The following is a 19,450-nucleotide window of genomic DNA, read 5'->3' as shown; positions in this document are numbered from 1 at the left end:
TCAGATCTCTTGGGGAGAGAATGAGGCAGGGTTGTAAGAAGTCATTAGAGCAACACCACAGCACAAATTATCTCTGTGCATTGTAAGAAAGATTGTAAGATGGAATGTGCATGGGCTACTTCAGGCAGAAAAATATGGTATAGTAGAAAGACAAACGAGTGCAAATGACCTGTACATTCTTGGGCTTGGTGAGGCTCACTGGAGGGGAAGTAGGCATTTCATGACCCAAGGAAGGAACTCCGTGTATTTTTCAGGGAGAAGTGACCAAAGCAGAGATGGGGTTGCAAGAAATCTGAACAAATGTGTTCTTCATTATGAATACATTAATGACAGGAGCATCTCCATAAAAATGAACACTTCTCCATGTAAACTCAACATCAACAAGATGTATGCCCCCACTGCTGCAGCATCAGATGAGAAGATAGAGAAGTTCCATGAACAATTGGAACAAGTCCTTAACAAAATCCCTAACTAAGAACAGGCAATAATTCAAGGAGACTTCAGTGCTAAAAATGGAGAAACAAACTATTACAATATGTGGTTGGACATTATGAGAGAAAGGGGAAGGTATTTTTAGATTTCTGTGTGAATAACAACTTGACTGTCCATAACACCATGCTCCAACATCACCCAAGACAACTCTCCACTTGTAGTCACCTGGTGATAGATTTGGAAACCAGACTGACTTTATCCTAGTGCAAAGACATTAGAAAACTTTGATCTTGAACTGTATGACCTTTCCTGGAGCTGACTGTGGAAGTAACACAAACTGTTGTCCAAGAGATTGTGGATTAACCCTGTAATGCTGATTGTTGTGTATTCACATCACGCCAATGTTGTGCCAATAACTGAAAAATTAACTGCTTTTGAATGTCAGTGCCAGTAGATGCTGATTCTTCATGAAGCTACCAGTCCTTCTGATTAGCCCAGCTTTTTCCTGAGTGTTTCAGGTACCTCTAAAGCACCACAATTTTTCATTTTTATCTTTCAACTATAAATTTATTCAGGAATTAAGGGGTTAAGCTCAAAACCAACAAAAAGAGTCGAGAGAGACAACTAAGACTCACAAATAAGGAAGCACTTCAGGAATTTTGTAAGCTAGGACGACCAAACTTCCACAGCATCAGTCTCGACAGAGATGCACCACCATCACAAACATGGAACCAAGTGCTCCATCATCACTTCCAGCATCACAGAATGGCCACAAAGACAGTGGCTATCACAGTTCACACTACAACTAATTGAGGAGAGAAGCAGTCTGAAGAAAACTAGTATCCACACCACCCATGATCAAGACGGATAGAAGAAGCTGTGCACAGAAATGCAATCGAATTTCAGAAAGGATAGATCAAACTTCATTAATGGTATCCCTGATGAGATGGAAAAACATTAAAATCAAAGTGAAGTATGTTATCTCTTCAGGAAACTCACAAGCATCACTGCAAATTTAATCCTCATACATGGGTGGTAGGTGAAGAGAGTGGAAACACTATTGGATACAAGGAAGAAGCCCTTGTGAGGTGGAAATAGTACTGTGAAAACATGTATTTTGAGATTAAAAACAGTACAGGACATCAAGCAGTTGAGCAACTTACTTGGTATCTACAATTTTATGCAGTGAAATAAAGATCACAATACAACATCTGAAGAACTATACATCCTCTGCCCTAGAAAGTATATCTGGTGAGATGATTAACGAAATGGGACCAGAAGTGCTGATGTGGTGCAGTCAATTTATACAAGGATATGGGAAACGGGTGAGTGGCCAGAAGACTGGTCAAAGTCTCTCTTCATCCCCCTACACAAGAAAGGGTCAATCATGTAACTGCTCCAGCTAACAAACCATTGCTCTCATACCCCATGCAAGCAAAATTTTGCACTACATATTGAACCAGTTTTCGAAACCATACAGTCATCCTCACATATCCATAGTACAAGCAGGTTTTGTTAAAGGACAAGGAACTTGTGAACAGATTCTCAACATATGACAAATAATCAAGAAATTGTGATAGTTCTGTGAAGAGAGACTTTGACCAGTCTTCTGGCCACTCACTGTTTCCCATATCCTTCATCTGATCCCTTGACTGTAAGAAAGCCTCTGACTGTGTTATCTGAGAAAAGTTGTGGCAGGTGCTTGCAGAGTTCAGTGTCCTATCAAACTTGACAGCACTGATCAGAAGTCTATACAATATTCACTAGCAGCTGTGAAGACCAGAGCAGGTATGTCTGATATCTTCAGTGCTTCAAAAGGTGTCATAGAGGGTTGTGTTCTATCCTCCCTCTCCCCCCCCCCCCCCCCCCCCCTTTGCTGTTCAATATCTATGCAGAACATCTCATCAGGAATGCTCTTGATAGAAGGACTAAAAGCATTTCAATTGGTGGCAGAGCTATTAACCATAAGTGATTTGCTGATGGCACTGTGCTTTCAGCCAGCAGTGAAGGTGAACTTGCTGAGATATTAACAAAGGTAGAAGACATTAGTCTACCATATGGATTAGACTTCAATCTCACCAATTTCAGACTCATGTTAACTGATTGAGGAGTGCAGATTCAATTCATAGATTGATTAAAAGAACTGGAAGTTTCTTTCCAGCACTTACAAAAGCATTTCAGAAACCAAGCCTGTAAGTTATCCAACCTGCTGCCATCCTACTGCTGCCTTGGGGCACCACTACCCAACCACTATCCAATCCCTGGTGTTCCTTCTCGTGAACCCTTCATGGCACCCAGATCCTGCCTAGCTGTCCTTTCGAACTTGCGACATTCTCCAAAACTCCCTAACAAAACTCCACTAAATTCACAGCTGAAACAATCCTGGGACACTTTTCTTAACCTTCCACCAAAGTCCTCAGTCACACACAAGTTTCAGTCCTATCCAGAGGCCTCACCTTCAGCCCAACACACATATCCAACGATGTTGGATTTGTCAAAGAACTACTGTCATTCTGTCGATACCTGCAATTGAATGCTCCGTTGCACACCAATCACTCGCACCAAAGGCAACCTGATCTCAACAAGGAACCCTGCCTTTCCTTGACCAAGTGAGGTAGCGCAGTGGTTAGACAGTGGACTCGCATTCGAGAGGACGACGGTTCAATCCCGAGTCCGGCCATCCTGATTTAGGTTTTCCGTGATTTCCCTAAATTGCTCCAGGCAAATGCCGGGATGGTTCCTCTGAAAGGGCATGGCCGACTTCCTTCCCCATCCTTCCCTAATCCGATGAAACCGATGACCTTGCTGTCTGGTCTCCTTCCCCAAAACAACCCCCCAACCTGCCTTTCCTGCTTCATACTGCCCCTCTCATCTAACCACCCCTCATCACCTTCCAGGAATTCAAGAATTACTTACCTCCAACTTTGCATCAATATCCTTCCCCAAGTCCCTTCCTAAGAACACCAACCTTTCAGAAGGTGAAAGGACAGGTATACATAGTCTCAAAGCTATCCTGATCTAATCATCCTACCTGCAGACAAAGTTTCCACTACTGTTGTTATGAATCACAGTGACTGCATGGTGGAAGACCTCTGCCAATTGTCTGACCTCACCACCATAAACTCTGCCAGAGTGATCCCATCCCCAAGTCCAACATAATCTACAATCCTGGCTTAAAGCCTAAGGTCCTCCCTGAACTACTTCCCTGAATCTATTTCCCTCCTCACCCCTATGACTTTCCACACACTCACCCTCTATTTGCTCCCTAAAATCCACAAACCAAACATTGTAGCTCATTACTGCACTCCCACTAAAACAGCCCTCACTGACCACCAACTTCAACCTGCTGCAAGAAATTTAGCTTTCCACATCAAAGACATCAACCATTTCCTCTATTGACTCTCCACAACTCTCGTCCCTTCAACCTCCAGGATCCATTCTAGTCACTGCTAATATCACTTCCCTATACACCTGTATCCCTCATGCCCATGGTCTTGCTGCTGTTGAATTCTACCCTTGCAATGTCCTTCACACTCAGACCCCACAGCTTCATTCCTCATAAACCTCACTAACTTTATCCTAACATACAACTACTTCTACTTCTCCATGGCACAGCCAGGGGCATCCACATGGCAGCCTCCAATGCCATCTTGTTTATGAGGTATCTAGACTAGACCTTCCTAGCCTCCTGAAACCCAAAACCCTGTTCTGATTCAGTTTCAGTGATGAGATCTTTATGGTCTGGACTCAGGTTCAAGACACCCTGTCCTCATTTTGTCACAGCCTCAACATCCTCTCTCCCATCTGCTTCACCTGGTCCTCCTTGACCCAGCCCACCACCTTCCTGGACACTGGCGTCCCCCTCTCTAATCGCTCCATCCAGACCTCTGTCCACATTAAACTCACCCACCACCAACAGTAGCTGCATTTTGACAACTGCCATCCTTTCCATACCAAAAACTTTGTCACACAGCGCTGCCATCTGAGAACAACATATCTGCAGTGACAAGAACTCCTTTGTTTGGTTTGCTGAAGAAATCACAAAGAGCCTTCACCAATAGGCATTATCACTTATTTTTAGTCTACAAACAGATTTTCCACACCGTATCCCCACATGCCTCCAATAATTCCACCACCCCCTAAGATCCAGCTACAAAAGGAGCAACCCATTTGTCACCCAGTACCACTGCAAACTGAAACAACTGCACCACATCCTTCTTCAAGGCTCTGATTATCTATCATCATGTCATTAAATGAGGGACATCCTACCAAATTCCCTTCTCACCCTTCCTAAAGTGGTTGTTGTTGGCTGCCTAACCTCCACAACATCCTCGTCCATCCCTATGCCACTCCTAATCCCAGCCCCTTACCAAAGGGATTGTATCCCTGTGGAAGACCCAGCTGCAAGCTCTGCCCCATCTATCCACACAGAATTTCCTATTCCAGTCCTGTCATAAGCTTGTCCTATCCCAATCAGAGGTCAAGCCACCTGTGAAAAATCATTGCACCACATTTTTTATTGCTATGACTACCAACCAGTTGTCCGCAAGGATGAATGTCCATTGCCAAACTGTGTCCAAGAACAAAGTGGACCATTGTGTGGCATAACATGTAGCTCAACAAAACAGCCTTGATTACAGTGGCGGTTCACTATCCAGGTCATCTGGATCCTCCCCTCGACCACCAGCTTTTCTGATCAGTGCAGATGGGAGTTATCCTTATGAGCATTCTCCTCTCCCAAAATTACTCTGGCCTCAACCTATGATAGCTTACTGTCCCTGCACTCTACACCCAACAGTTTCTGCCCTCTCTCCTGTCACCTCCCCCCAACTCAAATCTCTCCACCCTCACTGTCTAACACGCCCTGCCAATGCACACACTATACTTTTCCTGTCCCTGTTCCTTTCCTTTTCTGATCCCCACTTCTCTTCCCTCACAGCCTCCTGGCTCTGCAACAGGCAGCCTTGTCCTGTTGCCTTCTAGTCCCTGCTCACTATGTTACATCACACTCTTCTCTCCCTCCACCCATACTTTGCTGTACTTCCCACTTCCATGCCCAACTTCTGATTGCTGCTTTTGTTCAACACAATAACTGCAGTCTGGATAGAGAGGTTAGAGATTGCAGTCATGTGCACATGAGATGGCTGTTGTTTGTGAATGTGTGTGTGTTTTACGTCCTTTTCTGAAGAAGAAAGGCTGAAAGCTCAATGTATAACAGTCTTTTTGTTGTGCCTCTGTGCAACACAATGTGTCATCTTTATGGTGAGCACCAATATATTATTTTCATAAGAGCTAAATAATAAGGTAGATTTAACTGTTGGTAATTCAGCCCTAACAAGCAGAACATGGTCTGAGAGTCACAAGGGAGCAGGATGGTTCAGATTTTCTGTCTTTACATTATGCATAACTGGCCCAAAGCCCTCTAGGCACTGCACAAATGTCAGATGTTCATTAGGTGTCAAAACATTAATTAAACTGCTCTGGGTCTGCCAGGACACAGCACACATACTCACAGTAGATCTGCCAATGATTCCTATAGAAATTCGTTATTATGTGATGGGAAAGTTTTACAAAGCTTCTTCAAAGGTGTTGTAGGGGTGAGAAGGCAGCCTAAGAAATATTCTCTTAGGGTAGACAGGTAAAAAAATATTATGGGTACAGGAGGGAGACTGAAAAAGGCATGAAGTAGGTATATGGCATCAGAGAGCTCATGAAGTGGGTTCACTGTACTACTTGTATTCTCTCAGAATGAGATGCATCTGTGTGTTGAGAAATTAAGGTCATTATGAAGAAGCATGACAAATACAATGATGAAGTGTTACATGCTTATTGCAAGGATGAAGTTTAACAGTTATGCTTGTCATAGAGTTCTTCCCGGTCAGTATGACTAAGAACAGAATGATGGTATTGGGTTTCACTGATCCTTTTCCATCTTATATAGTTTCCTCTACTTGATCAGATCACAATGATAATCCAACAGAACAGCATTTGTGTAGGTTAGTGTAATTGTGTTGTACAGGTCAAGGAATGTCTACTTTTTGAGTCAGAACTGGAAAGTGCCAGATATTGTTTGCATAATTGCAAGCTGTATCTTAAAACGACATACAAGAATTTATCCAAGTTTTTCTTGCCTGTTAGATCTACGTGATGTTTGTAGTAGGCAAATATGGGGATCTGAATTTTATCGTGTAAATACTAAGTCCCCCCCATGAACCATGGACCTTACCGTTAGTGGGGAGGCTTGAGTGCCTCAACAATACAGACAGCCATACCGTAGGTGCAACCACAACAGAGGGGCATCTGTTGAGAGGCCAGACAAACGTGTGGTTCCTGAAGAGGGGCAGCAGCCTTTTCAGTTGTTGCAGGGCAACAGTCTGGATGATTGACAGATCTGGCCTTGTAACACTAATCAAAATGGCCTTGCTGTTGTGGTACTGCGTACTGCTGAAAGCAAGGGGAAACTACAGCCGTCATTTTTCCTGAGGGCATGCAGCTTTACTGTATGATTAAATGATGATGGTGTCCTCTTGGGTAAAATATTCCAGAGGTAAAATAGTCCCCCATTCAGATCTCCAGGCGGGGACTACACAGGAGGATGTCCTTATCAACCGAGCGAGGTGGCGCAGTGATTAGCACACTGGACTCGCATTCGGGAGGACGACGGTTCAATCCCGTCTCCAGCCATACTGATTTAGGTTTTCCGTGATTTCCCTAAATCGTTTCAGGCAAATGCCAGGATGGTTCCTTTGAAAGGGCACGGCCGATTTCCTTCCCACTACTTTTCTAACCCGAGCTTGCACTCCGTCTCTAATGACCTCGTTGTCGATGGGACGTTAAACACTAACCACCACCACCACCACCGTCCTTATCAGGAGAAAGAAAACTGGCATTCTACAGGTCGGAGTGTGGAATGTCAGATCCCTTAATCGGGCAGGTAGGTTAGAAAATTTAAAAAGGGGAATGGATAGGTTAAAGTTAGATATAGTGGGAATTAGTGAAGTTCGGTGGCAGGAGGAACAAGACTTTTAGTCAGGTGAATACAGGGTTATAAATACAAAATTAAATAGGGGTAATGCAGGAGTAGGTTTAATAATGAATAAAAAAATAGGAATGCGGGTAAGCTACTACAAAGAGCATAGTGAATGCATTATTGTGGACAAGAAGCCCAAACCTACTACAGTAGTACAAGTTTATATGCCAACTAGCTCTGCAGATGATGAAGAAATTGATGAAATGTATGATGAGATAAAAGAAATTATTCAGGTAGTGAAGGGAGACGAAAATTTAATAGTCATGGGTGACTGGAATTCGACAGTAGGAAAAGGAAGGGAAGGAAACGTAGTAGGTGAATATGGATTGCGACGAAGAAATGAAAGAGGAAGCCGCCTGGTAGAATTTTGCATAGATAATGACTTAATCATAGCTAACACTTGGTTCAAGAATCATGACAGAAGGTTGTATACATGGAAGAACCCTGGAGATACTAAAAGGTATCAGATAGATTATATAAATGGTAAGACAGAGATTTAGGAACCAGGTTTTAAATTGTAGGACATTTCCAGGGACGGATGTGGACTCTGACCACAATCTATTGGTTATGAACTGTAGATTAGAACTGAAGAAACTGCAAAAAGGTGGGAATTCAAGGAGATGCGACCTAGATAAACTGACTAAACTAGAGGTTGTACAGAGTTTGAGGGAGAGCATAAAGGAACAATTGACAGGAATGGGGGAAAGAAATACAGTAGAAGAACAATGGGTAGCTTTGAGGAATGAAATAGTGAAGGCAGCAGAGGATCAAGTAGGTAAAAAGACGAGGGCTAGGAGAAATCCTTGGAGAACAGAAGAGATAATGAATTTAATTGATGAAAGGATAAAATACAAAAATGTAGTAAGTGAGGCAGGCAAAAAGGAATGCGAATGTCTCAAAAATGAGATCGATAGGAAGTACAACATGGCTAAGCAGGGATGGCTAGAAGACAAATCTAAGGATGTAGAGGCTTATCTCACTAAGGGTAAGATAGATACTGCCTACAGGAAAATTAAAGAGAAAAGAGAATCACTTGCATGAATATCAAGAGCTCAGATGGCAACCCAGTTCTAAGCAAAGAAGGGAAAGCAGAAAGTTAGGAGTATATAGAGGGTCTATACAGTGGCGATGTTCTTGGCGACAATATTATGGAAAAGGAAGAGAATGTAGGTGAAGATGAAATGGGAGAAATGATACTGCATGAAGAGTTTGACAGAGCATTGAAAGACCTAAGGTGAAACAAGGCCCCAGGAGTAGACAACATTCCATTAGAACTACTGACGACCTTGGGAGAGCCAGTCCTGACACAACTCTACCATCTGGTGAGCAAGATGTATGAGACAGTCACAATACCCTCAGACTTCAAGAATAATATAATAATTCCAATCCCAAAGAAAGCAGGTGTTGACAGATGTGAAAATACCCGAACTATCAGTTTAATAAGTCACAGCTGCAAAATACTAATGCGAATTCTTTCCAGACGAATGGAAAAACTGGTAGGAGCCAACCTCGGGGAAGATCAGTTTGGATTCCGTAGAAATGTTGGAACACGTGAGGCAATACTGACCCTATGACTTATCTTAGAAGAAAGATTAAGGAAAGGCAAACCTACGTTTCTAGCATTTGTAGACTCAGAGAAAGCTTTTGGCAATGTTGACTGGAATATACACTTTTCAAATTCTAAAGGTGGCAGGAGTAAAATAGAGGGAGTGAAAGGCAGCTTACAATTTCTACAGAAATCAGATGGCAGTTATAAGAGTCGAGATGCATGAAAGGGAAGCAGTGGTTGGGAAGGGAGTGAGACAGGGATGAAGCCTCTACCCGATGCTATTCAATCTGTATATTGAGCAAGCAGTAAAGGAAACAAAAGAAAAATTCGGAGTAGGTTTTAAAATCCATGGAGAAGAAATAAAAGCTTTGAGGTTCGCCGATGAGATTGTGATTCTGTCAGACACAGCAAAGGACTTGGAAGAGCAGTTGAATGGAATGGACAGTGTCTTGAAGGGAGGGTATAAGATGAACATCAACAAAAGCAAAACGAGGATAATGGAATGTAGTCGAATTAAGTTGGGTGATGCTGAGGGAATTAGATTAGGAAATGAGACACTTAAAGTAGTAAAGGAACTTTGCTATTTGGGGGGGCAAAATAACTGATGATGGTCGAAGTAGAGAGGATATAAAATGTAGACTGGCAATGGCAAGGAAAGCAGTTCTGAAGAAGAGAAATTTGTTAACATCGAGCATAGATTTAAGTGTCAGGAAGTCGTTTCTGAAAGTATTTGTATGGAGTGTAGCCATGTATGGAAGTGAAACATGGACGATAAATAGTTTAGACAAGAAGAGAATAGAAGCTTTTGAAATGTGGTGCTACAGAAGAATGCTGAAGATTAGATGGATAGATCACGTAACTAATGATGACATATTGAATAGAATTTGGTAGAAGAGGAGTTTGTGGCACAACTTGACTAGAAGAAGGGATCGGTTGGTAGGACATGTTCTGAGGCATCAAGGGATCACCAATTAAGCACTGGAGGGCAGTGTGGAGGGTAAAAATTGTAGAGGGAGACCAAGAGATGAATACATTAAGCAGATTCAGAAGAATGTAGGCTGCATTAGTTACTGGGAGATGAAGAAGCTTGCACAGGATAGAGTAGCATGGACAGCTGCATCAAACCAGTCTCAGGACTGAAGACCACAACAACAACAACAACAAATACTAAGTGGGACAATTAGCTGATAGGATGCCTCCCTGGACACTGTTCTATCCACATGATGTGAAATGATGTAGCTGCTAGCAGGACTAAAACTGAGTTGAAGTGGAGAGTGTGTAAATGCGAACTTATAGACTCAGTGATGAGCCAAGTGTTAATGGAGCTGAAAAGAAGTGTAAATAATATAAAGAACCAAATGCTACCATGAATGATGTCAAAACTGCAAAAATTAAATACTTACAAATAACTTGGTGCTTATGTTACATCAAAATTTTCAATGGAAATCTGAGAGCAGATTTTTTCTTAGGCGAGAGTAGTTGTAATGGTCTAAGCCACAGCCAATACCAGTGCTTTATCTGGAGCAACAGCAGACATGGTCACTGTCCTACTGAGAGGAAGACCCCTTACCATGTGTCTGCTTCCATACTACTGCTTACACATGTCAATGACCTGAGACATCAGGAAGCTTTTGTATTTTGACACACTGCTGCCTCTAATAACAGATGGAAGCATGTTGCTGACCTTATTCCAGATGTTTCCATGGTGACACACAATACTTCACTTCAAATGAATCACCACTGAGTGGCTGTATTTAAATCTGCCCATAGCCAGCCCATGATGTGCATCCAGTTGGCCAAAGTAGGTGAACCCAGTTTTTGTCAGCTTCAGAATTGGTGTCTTCACTGCAACTATGTCACTGTCACTGCTGCTGTTGTAGGACCATGATCTAAGGACTGCTGGATGACTGCCCAACACTCGGAACCCAGTACTTTACCATCACCTATACAGGGCTGCTTGTTATTGCCAAATTCCACCAGCCACCTGCTCCCTGCTACCATTCTCTAGCCAGTGGTTTAGATTACACTCTGAGCAGCACCACAGCCTACCACAATGGCAATTGGAATGCTCTGTGCTGTGCCCAGCAGTCATGAGCAGTGGTATGGACACTGCTGATGATTCAACACCGCATGCCATTGACACCAGGTTGGCATGCAGCTGCCCAAGCAGGGTGTATTGTCCACATACCATGTCTTCCTTGCGTGGTGCTATAATTGCAGAATATTTCAAGGGAATGCCAGACCACACCAGAGAAGACATTTCACTCAATGAATAAATTAACAAACAACTGTTTGATATTCATTGCTGATTTGTCTGCTGCTACCTCACATATCATAACTGTGTCTCAAACCAGCTATGCACCCCACAATGCCCCAGGAAGACTTGAGAACATCCTGACAAGCAAGAAATGCTAACATTCCACTCTCCCATTCTTCCAGGTACACCAGACCAACACAAGGCATCTTGTTTTTGTCTGTCACACAGTTTTATTTATTTAATATATATTGAAAACACACACACACACACACACACACACACACACACACACACACACACACACACACACACACACACACACAATACTGGAATTAACAGAATATCTATACAGCACAACATATGATAATCAGAAGGAGAAACACCAAAAAATTATGAGTCATGTGGAATCATCCCCTAGTCAAGCCTGCTTAATTGTATTTATCATGTTACTGGAGTATGTGCATGTACGGTATTATTAAGTTACAGCATTACTTTGTCTAATATTCTCCATGATTTTTGTTTAGCTGCAGCTCCAAAGTATCCAACTTGTTGGTACAAAACATCATTTAGAATAGTTACAGTTCTGAGAAGCATAGTACTCAACACCTAATGTATCCCACCAGATACATTCCATCGCTTTTCATGGAGGAACATAAATTTTATTTTGAAATATAGCTTTAGGATTCAGCTTATCCATTATGTTTTCGATGTTAACATAAAAGCACATGATTTTGCAATAGGAATCACTGCTGTTGTCTTCTAAGTAATTGGTGCCACACAAGTAAAGATGTACTAAATCGTACATGCTATCATTTCTCATTTGCACTGTGAAGTACCCATACACTAATCACAGTTTTTTAGGGCTTGCTTATACTATGCAAATACTGCACGCTGACTGGCTACAATTCATCATGACCTGTATTGGGTATGTCTTTTCAAAAACCAGCAAACTGACCACGTTAGAGTAGTTCTTTTTGGATGAGGGAGTCAGTTTTGTAATTTTTTCTCAACTTAAATTGTCTGAAAGCAGCACCAATGTCATCTTTCTTCACTTTATTTGCATTAAAAAATAAAAATGTATCCTGTATTTTCACATAACACTCTGCATTCTTCAGCTAACAAAGAGTACAGAATTTCTTCAAATTAAAAATTCAGAGAGTATTTACAAGCACAGTAAATGACAGAAGACAATTGTTCTATGGATGCGTTATTACAGTAATAATGTCTGAAACTTGTGCATAATCTTAATATTATTAATCTTGAAAGTATACACTTATATATGAATCAAAAGAGCAACTTTAGTTTTAAGTACATTCCTTTAATAACACCAACACACCTCCAGGAACTAAAAATAATGGAAATATTTACTTTTCTGAATCTGTGACTTAAATTACCTTATTCTAGGATCTTATGAATAATAACCCAAGTCTCAGGTACAAAATAAATGGTCTACCAATCTGTAAGGCCTACAGAATTAGTAAAATATACTTGCCAATGTCGTATGTGCTTAGCTCTGTCCATTTTTCTATTAATTCATCCTTGTCAGATGCTAGTCTCAAACGAGCCAGTGCTACACCAAGTTCACTGCACATTGAATTCAGGGATTTGTGCACCCTTTTCTCCCACTGCAACTAAATATTACATATCTTTTATAATATACTTCCAATATGTAAGCTAATGACTTTCAAACTGAACAATATTACATGGTCTGCTTAATAAACTATGTCTGAGCAATTATGTATTACATATAATGAAATGGGCAATATTAAAATCTAATATAACAACTATGATACTTAGCTCAACATTGTTCACAAATCTAACTCTTCTAAATGTATATACTTAAAATTTGCATATAAATTAAATATTTGTCAGGAATACTTCTAACATGTACAGCTGAAGTGCTAGTCTCCAACAAGCAATACACGAGAAAAAAAGAATATGACTAAAGAATCTATATGCAGTCAGTTAATGGTTAAAAGTTTACTTACTGAAAACTTAAATACATAACTGGATGTTTCAAATGTCAGGGGGAAACACATTGATGTTAAAGACATCTCCCTTGCTTGGATGGAGTCATATCTCAACAACAGTAAATAGAGGACTCATAAAAAATATAATTTTTAGTTAGAAAAAAATAGACTTGCTGCCGTGCAAAGTTCAGTATTGCATTTATGCTGTTCTTGATTGAGATAAATGATTTACCAAAAAGGATGCTTCAAAAACTATGAATTTTCTTATGACATGGGAACTGAAACTGAGGGTAGCAAAGCAAAAATAGAAAACCTGAACTCCAATTTTCAACATTTCTTTCATGAAGGATGACTCAGGAATACTAACACAGTTTAAAGTTCACACCACCAAATAGCTAAGAGAAGAAGATATTAGCTTCAGTGGCTAAAAGTGGCTTTTTGAAACTGTACCCATAGTTGGAAAAGAGTGCAGGTCACACCTGCCTGCAAGAAGGGTAACAGAAGTGAGCCAGTAAACTACTGTTCTGTGTCATTGACATCCATCTGTTGTATAACCTTAAAACAAATGAGGTATCCTAAACAAAATGAGCTCCTCCATGGCAACCAGCATGCCACATGAGACCTTGAAACCCATGAATCAAGGCAATATTTCTTCACATCCTAAAGCATTTGACTAAGTACCACACCAATGATTGTTAATAAAAGTATGATCACACAGGGAATGAAAGAAATTTTATGCCTGAACTGAAGATTTTTTAGTAAGGAGGATACAACATGGCATCTTGGATGGAGACTCCTCAACAGATTTAGAAATAACTTTGTGTGTGCCAAGGGACGTTTGTTGGGACCCTCTTTGTTCATGTAGTTAATTAATGACACCACAGATAATATTAATAGTAACTTCATTCTTTCTGCAGAGAATGAAGTACTACCAGCAAAATTTCCACAAGTATCCAATCCAATATTGATAAGATTTCAGTGTTGTGGAAACAATGATAATTTCTTTGAAACATTCAGAAATTTAAAACTGTGTATTTCAGAAAATGAAAAAAAAATGTACTATCATATGATTACAATATCAATGAATCAGAAATAGAATCAGTCAATTCCTGCCAATACCTAAGTGTGATGATGGATGGGGATATGTAAGGGAATGATCATGTAACCTCAGCTCTAGGTAAAGCAATTACCAGACTTTGGTTCAATGGTAGGGAATGGGTGAAAGTAAAATCAGTTTACAAAGGAAACTGCTTATAAAACTCTTGTGCAACCTGTCTTAGAACAGGCACATATGAAACAGACCAATAGTGGATAAAACACACAAGGAAGGGCAGCATGAGTCCTTACAGATTTGATCTACAGGATATAGTCAAAGAGATGCTGATGAAACAGAACTAGCAGATACTTGGAACTAGATACCAAATATCCCATGAAAGCCTACTCACAAAATTCTGAAAATCAGAATTATGAGAGGGATTTCTTATGTATTGCTCACAAATGGACTGTAGAGTCAAGATTAAACAAATTACAGTAAGAAGAGAGACAATTAAACATTCATTCTAGCTGAGGGCTCCAAATTCACATAGAATGAAAAGAAACTCTGATGAATGGAACACTGGGAAATACACATTTCACAGTGGTTCGCAGAGTATGCATTTAGATATATGTGTAGGTGATACAAGTATACTAGTAAAGGTTCCGAACTAATCCATAACAGACACAACAAAGCAAATAAGGGAACTGGTCCACAGTGACTGGAGCCAGTGGTCATGTGTGAGAGTCGTGTTTGTGTGAATGTGTGTGTGAATGTGTGTGTGTTTTCTCTTTCTGAAGAACAACTTTTATTTCTGAAAGGTTAAATGTTTAGCAGTCTTTTCATTTCGATTGTTTGCAACTCAATGCCTCCTCTAAATGATAAGTAGTAGTCTATCTTCTTTATAATACTGTTGTTATTCCATCCTGGGCTTTGCATTGTTTGAAAATGAGGGAAAAAGTTCACACCTGGTTCATAGCAAACAAATTTTCATAGCCTGGAATTCCTTACAAATAAAAATGACTTACTGCTCCCAGAAATAGAAATCAATGAGAACACATTAATCGAAACTTAGAATATGCAATTCCTAGACACTAGGATGCTGGTATCTGCATGTGGATAAGTAAACCAAAAAGCGCAGCTCTCTCTATATTACTTGTTGACCTACTTATGGGATTGCCAGCAGTAATTAAATAGCAGTAGTAGTAGCAGCAGTAGCAGTTTTATTCACCTATGAATCATTCTTGCAAGAATACTGAATATGTTGTGGTATTTTAGGGAAAGGAAAATACTACATTTATACTGGCATTTACAGCATAAATATCTAGTCTGGCAAAGATGGACAAGACCTCACCATGCTTTACAGTAGGAACCGCCCTCATGTTTTACTGAAGTAATTTCAGGAAATCACAGAAAACTAAATCTGGAGTCCTCTAGCAGGAGCTTCGAGGATATGCTCACTCCTGCTACATTCTGATGGAAAGATTGGCTAAGGAGCATTATGGGTTATTGAAAATGCCTAAAGAATCATAACTGGTACTGCTAATAAACAAAATTTATGTGAGCATTGATTGAGATCCTTTATAGCTGAATCTGGATGGCCTCCACCCGTTTGAATACAAGGATGGTCTGACAAAAACAGCACAGCCTCATTCAGCTTATCCATTGTGCTCAACACCGTTTTTTTATGTTCTTGCACACAGCATAAAAAAAGTTATTGCTTCATTGTTCATTCATTTCTCAACATCAGTCACAATGTTTATCACACATACTGCACATGATGAAAAAAGCTGGGGCTAAAGTGCTCATTTATTTCTCAAAACTAATCCCTCCACACACTACTGGCTGCTGTCAGGATTATGATGACGTTTGGTTTCCATTTTGTATATTGCAACTTTCCATAAACTTATCTGAAAAACTGTGCTAATATTACTCCACAATGAATCAGCTCTTCAGCTCAGAATGAGGGTAAGTTGTTTTACTATTATCTGTTGCTTAGCTGAAAGTTTTCCAAAAAGAGAGAGATAAACTTAAAATACACTGATCACACCATTGTTAATCATAGAACATTATCTAGCTCTGTGACAAAGATGCCTGGTTACAATGAACGTTGCAGCTTGTCATACAACTACCAGAAATCTTCAGTTCTCAAACCTAGACACTGATGAAAGATGTAATTTCTTTTGATTCTGCTGAACCCCTCAGTTCACAGCTTTATGTCTGACAAAGGCTTGTTAATGACCTGTGCATCAAAGTAAGGAATTCTATCCCACAACACAGAAGATACATACTTGTAGTTGGATCTTATCAATAAATGAGGTAGGAACTCTCCCTGCAATATATCCTACATTCCCAAAATCCTCCTGGCCTCAACCTTCGTTAGTCATTGTGCTTACCGATCTAACCCTTTCACTGTTTCCATTCCTGCACTACACAGTCATCTATTCCACAAACACACCCACAGTCTTTTTACTTCTCTCCCTTCCTGCTACCCTGCCCTTCTGCAGAGATATGAGCCATGAGGCAAGGGGTTGGGAGTAGTGGTTGTGTAGGGATGGAAGAGAATATTGTGTACACATTTCACTTCAGGTGACAACAAGAAGTGCCTCTCGTTGTGCCCTGAAATGAGGAATGTCCTACTCACTATCCTTCCCATTCCTACCACAGTGGTATTCTGCTGCCCACTGAACCCACACAATATCCACATCCATCCCTATACAACTCCTGCTTCTAATCACTTGCCTCATGGCACATATCGATGCAATAAACCTCAATGCAAGATCTTCCTGTCACAGATCTTCCCACCACCACCACCTACTCCTTGTTGGTCACAGGCATCACCTGCCCCATCAAAGGCAGGGTTACCTATGAAACCAGTCACATGATCTACAAGATAAACTGAAATCGGTGTGCTGGATTCTACGTGGGCATGACAAACAACAAGCTGACTATCCACATGAATGCCCATTGCCAAACTGTGGCCAAGACACAGCTGGACCACACTGTTGCTTAGCATGCCACCCAACATGACATTCTTCATTTCAATGCCTGTCTAACAGCCAGTGCCATCTGGATCTGTCCCCAACACCAGCGTTTCTGAATTGTGCAGGTGAGAAGGTCTCCCTGCAATATATCCCAAGTTGCCATAATCCTCCTGACTTCAACCTTCATTGGTCATTGTCCTTACCCATCTAGCACCTTCCCTGTTCCCATTTCAGCACTACACAGCCCTCTAGTCCAGCAACGCACCCACAGTCTTTTTACTTCTTGCCTTTCCTGGTGGCCCCCCGTCCACCATCTAACCCCCTGACTGCATCTAGCTGCTGTACCCTCTCTCCAGCCCTACCCTGTATGCTCCCACAAGCAGCAATTTACCATCCTCCATCCCTACCCTGCTATCCCTCAGCTTCCCTGCTCCAGCCTCCTTATCTCCACCATCTGGTTGCATCTTCCATCATGCGCTGCTGCTAGCCATCTGGCCTCAGCAGCCAAGAACTGTGTTCATGTATATGTAAGTTGTTTTTGCATGTGTGTGTGTGTGTGTGTGTGTGTGTGTGTGTGTGTGTGTGTGTGTGTGTGTGTGGGTGTGTGTGTGTGGGTGTGTGTGTGTGTGTGTTGTCCATTTCCAATGATGGCCTTTTTGATAGAAAGATCACTTTCTGACAGTCTTTTTGTTGTGCCTGTCTGCGAGTCAGCATCTCCGCTATATGTTGAGTACCAAATGTCCCTTTCATAATACAGGTGATACCTTTTGTGCCAAGGGGATATTAATGTAGGCTGAGAAGTGTGTTTTTGTTTAACCTTTTTACCAGATTACAGTGTGTATCAACAATTTTGGTCTTGAGCTGATGAGGCCAGTGATTAGAAAACAGTATATTGGTGTCGCTGGCTAACATTACTGGTAGATCTTTCTGAATGCTTTGAGGCAGATCATTGACAAATAGCAGAAATAAAAGGGGACCAAGTACAAAACCTTGAGGAATGCCTTCTCTTACTACTTGCTCTTTTGATTGAACACTTTCACCATTTTTTGAGGTTAGTACTGCTTTTGGAGCACAGTCTGAAAGATATGACCTAAACGAGCTATTGCAATTTTCCCTACTTCCATAACAAAGCAGTTTCTCCTAAAGTAATTCAAGACTGACAAGACTGGAATCTTCTGCAAGCTCAAGGAACACAAATGTTGCAAGTTTCCTTACTTTGAGTGCACAACAAATTTCATTTAAAAATGAATATAATGCTCCATTTATTGATTTCCCTTTCCAAAAGTCAAACTGGTGGAGACTCCGTATGCAGTTACTTTCCAAGAAATTAATAATATCATCATATAATGCTTTCTCAAGGACTTCTGACATGCTTGGTAAGATGGAGGTAGGTCTGCATTTTTAACATCACTCCTTTCATCTTTTTTAAATGGAGGAACACGTTTTGTTGCCTTGAAAATTCTGGAGAATTGACCTGATAAGGAGCAGTTTATTATATCTGACAGTGGGTCACACACAGGATGGTATATTTGTTTTCAAAGGTGATCAGATATACCATCAAACCCCAGGAATTTTTATTGGGTTCTGCCTTATAATGCCACAGATTTCTTTTGGTGTGATCGGATCAAGAAGAAATGATTGTGGAAGTAACACTGAATTTGAATGACAAATCGGTGCAGGAGACTTGATTAAAGAAGAAAGCTTATCATCAATGTTTATTAATTGGTTATTGAATATTTCACATAATTGTTTAGGGTCACTGATAACACCATCATCACTTTTAATGCATGTTATTGAGTGTATCTTGCCTTTTATACCAAGTGTTTTATTGATCAATTTCCGCATGGCTTTTGATTTATTTCTTGAATTAATTATGAACTGCTGATTATACTTTTCTTTGCTTCCTGAATTACCTCAGTTAGAATTCTTTTATACTGTTTTAAACGGTTATGTCCTAACTTACAGTCTGTAGTTTTACTGTAGGCATATAACAGTCTCTTATTTCTGCGAGACATTAATATTTCTGGCTTTAGACATTTTGCATGGGTATTGTTTTTCTGCATCTTTAGTTTGGGAATGCCACTTCATAACAGTGATGCAAGACACTCACAAATTCATGAACCTTATTCTCTATATTCATCGCACAATAGATATCCTTCCAATCAGTTTCATGGAACAGATGTGTGAGATTTGCT

General features: G+C 40.6%; 1 protein-coding gene across 2 annotated transcripts in view; it reads right to left on the bottom strand.

Moving 5' to 3' along the window:
- Window positions 1-19,450, bottom strand: part of LOC126299800 (TBC1 domain family member 19) — a 166,287-nt gene that overhangs the window by 133,520 nt on the left and 13,317 nt on the right. For both annotated transcript variants that reach the window (XM_049991675.1, XM_049991676.1), the window contains exon 3: window positions 12,761-12,899. In XM_049991675.1, coding sequence (XP_049847632.1) covers window positions 12,761-12,899 — 139 coding nt within the window. The remainder of the gene's footprint in view (window positions 1-12,760; window positions 12,900-19,450) is intronic.

Source organism: Schistocerca gregaria, chromosome 1, assembly GCF_023897955.1.
Source record: "Schistocerca gregaria isolate iqSchGreg1 chromosome 1, iqSchGreg1.2, whole genome shotgun sequence".
NCBI classification, from domain to species: Eukaryota; Metazoa; Arthropoda; class Insecta; order Orthoptera; family Acrididae; genus Schistocerca; species Schistocerca gregaria.
Note: the sequence above shows the minus strand (reverse complement) of the source record. Positions and strands in the feature narration are given on the sequence as shown.